Source organism: Gavialis gangeticus, unplaced genomic scaffold (genome assembly GCF_001723915.1).
Source record: "Gavialis gangeticus isolate Ggan-Ray unplaced genomic scaffold, GavGan_comp1, whole genome shotgun sequence".
In the NCBI taxonomy this organism is placed as follows: domain Eukaryota; kingdom Metazoa; phylum Chordata; order Crocodylia; family Gavialidae; genus Gavialis; species Gavialis gangeticus.
Genome location: NW_017728992.1, coordinates 201,618,197 through 201,625,990, shown reverse-complemented (window position 1 = coordinate 201,625,990; position 7,794 = coordinate 201,618,197). Strand labels below are relative to the sequence as shown.

The following is a 7,794-nucleotide window of genomic DNA, read 5'->3' as shown; positions in this document are numbered from 1 at the left end:
TTCAGAAGGTCAGCAGTAAAGTCTCTGCACAGGTAGCTGTCTTAAGATGTTTTGCCAGCATGACATGGGGTGCCACCTCCAAAGTGCCCCGAACCACTGCTTGCAAAGGTGCAGGCCCCAAAAAATGTTCTGTTCCTGTATGTAGTTGCTATTACGTTGTAATGGTTCTGTGTGTATACGGCCCTGTTACACGTTGCATGTTATTCAATCAACTGGTTAATTGTGCAATAGAGTTAAACTGGCCATGTGTGCATAGTAAGACCAGCCACATGTGCAAATTGCACAGTTAACTGGTTAATCATGCAATAAATTTAGATCAGCCACATATGTGCAAAGCAATTCTCGCACCATAAAATTGAATATCCAGTTCTAAAAAGAGCCAGTCAGCTATAAAAGGTACTACTTGAAAATGTATAGGAACTCTATGGATGGTTTCTATCCAACTTAAATTTGAATATGTAAAGGAGCCCTAAGGGTGACTGGAATGGTACAAATGTAGCAAATCCACTTCATTTTTAACCCTGGATGAAGAAGTGTTAAAGATGGAGTAAGTGTGCTACATTTATAGCAGGCTTGTGGGCTTGTCACTGTTACAGCATAACAGCTGCAGTGCAGGCTAGAGTGGCAGCTGCCCCTCCCCTTCTGAAACTGTTTCCAATGTATATTTCTCCCTTTCCTAACTAAAAAAGTATTTCCACTTGTATGGCTCTAGTAGGCTGGTCTCTATGTGGGCTGTCTGCTTGTAGGAGATGATATACATGCAGAAATGTTTTAGACTACTTGCCAGGTAGCAATAAAATACTGGGAAAAAGATTCTTGTGTTCAGTTCTTGGTTCTGGCAGAGCACGTGGACTAGTGACCAGAACAGATCAGAGTTAGAATTGCCTGCGGGTATTTGTCAAAGATGCTTTGCATTTATGTAGTGGTTTTTCAAACATGGGACTCAAAGGTAGGTATATGTGTTGCAAATATTGAGGCATTTGTCATGCTAATTTTGTGACGAAAAATGTGGCTATGGGATGAGATTCAGAGTCTTCCATCTTAAAGTTTCACTTCTTCCAAAAGATCTTCTTTAGCTTCTTGGATCCTCAGCTGCTGCATCTTTAAAAGGGGAGAATGCTAACCTGCTTTCTGAGGCCTTCTTCAATAATAAGGGTTATAGCTAAAGGGCATTTTTACCCATGCACCCAACACTGAGCCGGGCACTGTTAATTAGCAAGCTGCTGTAATTAAAAGTGCCCGGCACTGCATTGGGAGCATGTGTATCAGCAGTGCAGCATGCCTCTGCACTGAGAAAATGGCAGCAGTGTGCTTTAAACTAAAGCATATTGAACATGTTTCAGTTCAGAGTGTAGCACCACCATTTTCACAGCATGGAGGCACACTGCACCGCTGACGCATATGGTGTGCGAGGCTGCCAGAGCACATCAATTTATGTGCTCCAGCAGACTCGATTAATTGAGTCTTCTCCGACACGCTGGCTCTTCGCATATGTGTAAGTGTCCAAAAAGACTACTTAACACCAGTCATGGAAAGAGGTGACTCGGAACTCCTGGTGAGTTAACTCCATTGTCTGCTAACTTAGCAGGATAATAAAAACAAGGGATGGTAATTAGTGTTAAAATGCATTATATTCAATTTTATAAAATGGAGGGGGAGCTTGTATTGCTCTATTGACTTGATGTAACAAAGATGGCTAAGTTTAATGTTGTTTTTATTTGTGTTTTCTTTTTCAGTGCTTGCACCTCCTCCACCATTGCCACCTCCAATACAGGGATATGCCTTTAAACCTCCCCCTCGACCGGATTTTGGTACTTCAGGGAGAACAATCAAACTACAGGCCAATTTCTTTGAAATGGACATTCCTAAAATTGACATCTACCATTATGAATTGGATATAAAGCCAGAGAAATGCCCTAGAAGAGTTAACCGGTAATGATATTTTGCTTTGCTTTTCCTCTGTTTTATTTATGTTGTTTTCCCCATTTTTACCTTTAAGAAATTGGTGCCTTGTTCTTACTTTTTATTTAGGGTTTTTTTGACACCTTGGTTTGTTATGATAGGTATTACTTTTGTTACTTTGGTTTCTCCAAGTCTTCCTCTACCAATCCAGAACTCTAACATGATTTTCATGTTATTGGTGCTTTATTTTGAAAGAAGTTTTCAGTCTTTGATCCAAAATTACTGTGAATTTGAACCTTCTTATTTACTGCTTAGTTAAGAACTAAGTGGACTTGGCTAGTAAAAGCACCTTAACTAGGGAGGTGATGTTACCAACAACTTGTTTTCCTGTCTTCACCTACTGACAGGGGGAAGTAAACCCATTTGTCTGTGCTGGTATAAGAGGACTTTGGAGAAACTAAATGTAACAGGTAAGAAATTAACCCTCCTTCATTAGCTTCTATATTCATGGATGATAAATTAAGACTGGTGGCAAGGCAAAAACATTGACAAGGTTCATATCTTACTGATGGTCAAGAAAGGAAGAGACTACATCCTAAATTTTTGCATGCCCCCTTATTGATGCTGTAGAGACTTTTTGTTGTCTTGAAAAACAGCAGGGTTCCCAGCCTGAAACAGCAGAATTTGGCATTAACCCTAGAGACTACAAACATTGGACCACAGAGGGTTGGCATTGAGGATTTATGTATTAAAGAAAGAAAACACAGTTATCAAGAAAGTTGTGTTGGCAGAGTCTGCAGTCATATGCTAACTTGCAGGATCACAAGAAAATTTACAGGAAGTTGCAAACTAGGGCACATTGTCCAGTGCTTATATTAATGAGACAGTATTTAACGCATTTGTGGGTCACATGTAACACCTTGCTGCCCTGTTTTTTTGCTCTGCTGAAATATTGTAACTTTATTAAATAGTTTTAAAAATGGATTTAATGTAAACACAGGGAACCAAATTTTGTCATTAGGGGAACTGTAGTGGTCCATATTCTTTGAACACTTCTGTAATCCTTTTGATGGCAGCAGAATTGCCTCAGTGCTTGAAACAATCTTGTAATGTAGACTTGTTCAGACATAATTGTGGACACTTTAGTTAACTAACACAGTGATGACACCCCATCTGACTGATAGCTGGAGGTCAGGGTAGATTTTATTTGGCAACAGATTACCGATATATTATCCAGCATGATTTTCCCTGATAAGTCAGTTATTTTTCTGCTATGGCAATGGGGGCCAGTATGATGTTCTACATGGTTTAAATGCCATTTATGGAAAATTAAGTTTTCATCTATGCTTTTTTGCATTCCACACTATTTCTTGTTTTTCAACAATGTGCAGAAAGAAAACTAACGGGTTTCAAACCTAGTGAAGTGTAAATTTTAGTTCCTCTTAGGGTGTAGGGGATACATTCATCTCTGCATACATTCTGGTTTCACATACACAGAGTGCTGGAGACTTTGCCAGAAGTTTCCATCTGGTGTGCACATGACCTCATGCCATTGCTGTGCTCTAAACCAAAAGGGTGTAGGGCAGTGTGCGATCTGTTACCATGCTTCTCAGTGCCAAAGGCCTGGGAATGTGTTAGTGTCTGAAGCTCTTTAGTCTTGTTCTAAAGCTATTGTGCCTAAATTCTAGAACTGCATAGCCTTAGTGTCTTTGCACCAAAAAAGCCACAGTCTCTGTCTTCATTGTTCAGGGGAGACTTGCATTCTCCTAAAAGTGAGTATTGTCTTGAGATTCTCCTTATAAAGATTTAAGAAATCTTGTGGAAATTACCTGCAGCATATTCCTTATAACACTGTTAGACCTGAATCTGATCTGCATTCAGGGGACAAGGAAGTTTGGCGTGCTTTTGGAAGGGGAACGTTCCAAAAAGGGCAGCAGCTGGTATATTCTGATTGTTATATGTAGAGTCCTACCTTGATTGAAGAGGCAGGTGGCTGATTTTGCTGGCAGATCGCGCTCCCCCCATATGCTTCTGATTGGGCAAGTGCCCTGAGTAACCCCACCCTTGCTGCTGATTGGTTGAGAGGGCTGTCCATCATGCAACCCCACCCCTCACCGCTGATTGGCAGCCACTGGGGAGCCAGTATTTTATTTTTAGTAAGTTTTTGTTGTTGATTTTGTGTGCATTGCCTAATTTTTGCGAAATCATCGATTGAGTAGGTCCCTAGTTATATCTGAACAAGCTGAGAACAGTTCAGATGCAGTAAACCTGCTCCAGCTTGAGCCCTGGATCAAGGAGCATTAAAGCTAAAGTGGGTTTGCTGTGTTTAAATAATTCTTGGCTCCATTATTTGAACCCATCAGTCTTTCCTGCCCAGAGCAGAGGCGCTGGACCGGATAATCTCACAAGGTCCCTTCCAGCCCTAAACTTCAGTAAACCTGTGCCAGTTTCTGCCCTTTTGAAGCTTTCCTTTTATAAAGCATTCCCAGCATTCATGTGTCCACACCCAAGTCTTCACTGTCTAAAGGACAAACTGCCCAGCATATATAATTGGAGGAAGAAGAATCTTCTATGCAAGGAGTTTCTTTGCTGGCCAGCTTGTTATCTTCAGTCCAGGATGACTTTGAAGTTCTTGAGTAGAGGAATTGCAGCACTACACAATTTCTCAGAGTAGTTTTAGACACTTTTTGAGCCATTAGATACTCATTCTCTCCATGAAAGTCACCTTCCTTACAGGTGTAATGTCTACCGGGACAGTAAGGGAATTAGTGGCTCTTCCATCTGACCTTACTGTAGGTGCAGTACTGTTGGCTTTTCCAGAGGACTATTACCTTAGCATATGATTAGGGGGCCTGAGCTGCCTCTGACTTGTTTGCAAAAAGTCTGACATAATTTTTGTGGACTGGTTTTCAATGAGAACGAAATACTTGCAAGCTCTGTGCACTGTTCTTACTTTACGTTAGTTGACTAGAGCGATCAAATCCCACGGTCCTAATGCCTCATTCATGCAATTAGAAACCTGCCCATCACTGGAGTATTCAGTGAGACCTGAAGGGTGACTTCCTGTACACACTCACTTCTTGTTCTTTCACCATTCCAACAAAAAGGCAAACTCTCAGAGGAGTCATAACTTTGTGTCTTCCCAGTTGCTCATGCTTGGAATGTAAACACATTTCAGCTCTGCCTGAAGGCAACACAAATGAAGCCTCATGTGAAGCATCACACATCCAAGATACAGTACAAGACATTTGAAGAGTCAAAAGACAAGATTCGTACTTGAGTTTGAGTTCACAGTTTCAGTTGATCTGTCAAGGCAGACGGTGTGGAATCTACCGCAGGATAGGAACTGATCTGATGAATTAGTCCAGGAGTGACCAACGTGCAGCTCATGTCCCACAAGTGCTACAGGCAGCCTGTGTATGTGGCATGCAGCAGATCAGGGAGGGTACAGTGAACAGAAAGCAAAGCAGCAGATCAAGCGGGGAACACAGTTAGAGTGGCACTCCAGAAGGGTGTAGGGCTTAATTTGTGGCTTGGCTGCCAGAAAAGTTGCCCTCCCCCACCCCATTAGTTTATATATAATCTTTAAAATCAAAGCACATTTCTCTCAGGTCTTTGAGAAGGCATTTAGCATCTGCAAGTTCCTTTTACTCTGCATCCTTTTACTCTGCAGAGCAGGATTTTTCAAATGACTTTAAAGAGCTTTCCCTTTTGTCAGATTATCTCTTTTTGGATCTCAGTTTGATGATTACATTCCTCATGAAACCTCCATTTAAGGCATTTGGCACATGCTGATTATGTTGCTTGTTTATATCTATAACATTCACCAAGAGCTCAATGTAGGGAAGTTCATAGCTCTTACGTTTGATCTCCCTATACTGTACCTTTTTGTTCCAGTTATGTTAACCCTATGTTTTCAAGCTTAACTTTAGGGAAACCAGCTTTAGTTCATTTAATAAATGACATAAATGGTTAACGCCCCCAAAATATCAGAATAACAAAATAGCATCTTCTGTACCAAGGATAATTTTTTCCAGTATTCACCATGTTGTCTGTAGCCTAAAATTCCATGTAAATATATATTGAAATATGCATTTTTTAGATATATGGAGCCTGGCCACATGTATGAAAAACCTGTCTGAGGGGGACCCCAGAGCCCCAAGTTTCTCCCCACTGCACTGCCCTTTGCCCTAAGGAACAGACTGAGGTTGCCATGATAACGCCTTACCCCAGCAAGCCTCAGCTCCCTTGCTTGCATAGTGGACCTTGCAGCTGCATCAAGGGAACCTCTGGTAGCCTGAGGTGGCCCTCCTGTTGGGATATGGAAGAAATTGCAGGTCCCCCGTTCTGTAGAAGGAGCTAGCCTGGAATATCACCTGCTTAGACATCACTCTTTTTTCATGAGCAGTCACTAAGGAGGCAAAACCACAAAAGGATTTATTATGTAGGAGAAAATAATTATGCAAGCAAAACTTGACTGTAGGTTTCGAGGCAGAAAAACAAAGCAAGTACAGCTGTTCTTCCTCTTTCATCTGGCTACACCTGAGCCCTCCTGAGAATCCTGCCAGTGTTTCTAGAGAGCAGCCTTCCTTCTGATTCTGCTAGCTTGCTTCCTTGTATGCCCACTCATGCTCCCCTCTCTCTCATTTCTCATTGCTTTTAACAAAGGTAAGATGCCTTTGCTATTAAGGAGTTGATTTCCCTATTACAGGCAGACGGTGCCTCGGGCATGTGCTAAATACCTTATTTACCCAAATTTCCAAGATGGGGGGTGGGGGTGGCTTGTCTTTAGAATTAAGTAAATATATAGGACTTCATTTGATTATCTTCCAGTTTAATCATGATATTTCAGATGCATCAGTACTACAATACATAAAGAAATAAAAATGACAGAACTGAACCCAGCTTCACACTAGCTGCAATTACAGAATAAATGCCATGGAGCTCAATCTAATTTGGGAGAACATCCACACATGCCATGTGGTGAACCCCAAAGGCAGTTGGCTTTTGGGGTAAATCTATGACAACATGTTTACATAAAACAGGCCCGTAATAAATGGCCAGATTTGAATTGCAATTCTGGATTCAAATGTTATATGACATGCATAGCCAAAACCCTGGATCCAAGCCGCTGAGGTGTTTGGGTTCAAAATCCAAACTTTATTTATTCTTGAAAGTTGTGAAGCAGAAGAAGGAGGGTGGTTGTATTTATTTGCTTGTTTTAGGCAAACGTCAGCTCGCATTTTAACCGTCTTAAAATTTTAGGCAAAGGGCGTTCACTTAATTTGTGTTTTGGGAGAATGAAACATAGTATTTTAAATATTTTTTGGTCTGGTGCTAGAAATTTTCAGGATTGCTAGCCTTTTCTAAGGAGTAAATGAACAGTACACCATCCACTATAAAAATGACACCTCCCCCCCCAAAAAAAACAAAAAACAAACAAAACACCCACACTTCTAAATGTATCCAACCCTTAATTGTTACCAGCAACTCAAGGCTGTTCTGTTTATAGAGAAACAAATTACAGCTAGTTTATAATCAGGACTTCTTATGTAAGGTCAGACGCAAGATTAAAGTATGGTTACAATTCACTTAATTACCCTTTAAACACAACATTAAGGTACAGTTACAGTTCTCTCAGTTATTGCCATCCAGTCAGGAAAGAGGCAGGGGACAGATCTGCAGCCTGACCTTTTATTGTCACACTCTAAAAGCACAAGAACAAACATTTATTCTGGTGACTACCTAGCTGCCTCTACGGAATAATACAGATTTTTACCAGCTAGGGTGACTTGGGTGATGGTTCACAGACTTCTTGAATGTGCATAGTTCTTCCCCTTCCCCTTCAGTTTATATCCTGTATTTATAGATGGCATGTTCTAATAAGTGTTC

The 7,794-nt window shown here is 41.0% G+C and overlaps 1 protein-coding gene across 4 annotated transcripts in view; it reads left to right on the top strand.

Annotated features, from left to right (window-relative positions):
- The window catches only part of AGO2 (argonaute 2, RISC catalytic component), a 95,851-nt gene that overhangs the window by 37,942 nt on the left and 50,115 nt on the right, over nucleotides 1-7,794 (top strand). For 3 of the 4 annotated variants that reach the window (XM_019528210.1, XM_019528208.1, XM_019528207.1), the window contains exon 2: nucleotides 1,737-1,932. In XM_019528210.1, the coding sequence (XP_019383755.1) occupies nucleotides 1,737-1,932 (196 nt within the window). Of the gene's footprint in view, nucleotides 1-1,736; nucleotides 1,933-2,323; nucleotides 2,373-7,794 lie in introns of those variants that run through there. The other variant, XM_019528209.1, reaches the window with a different exon arrangement.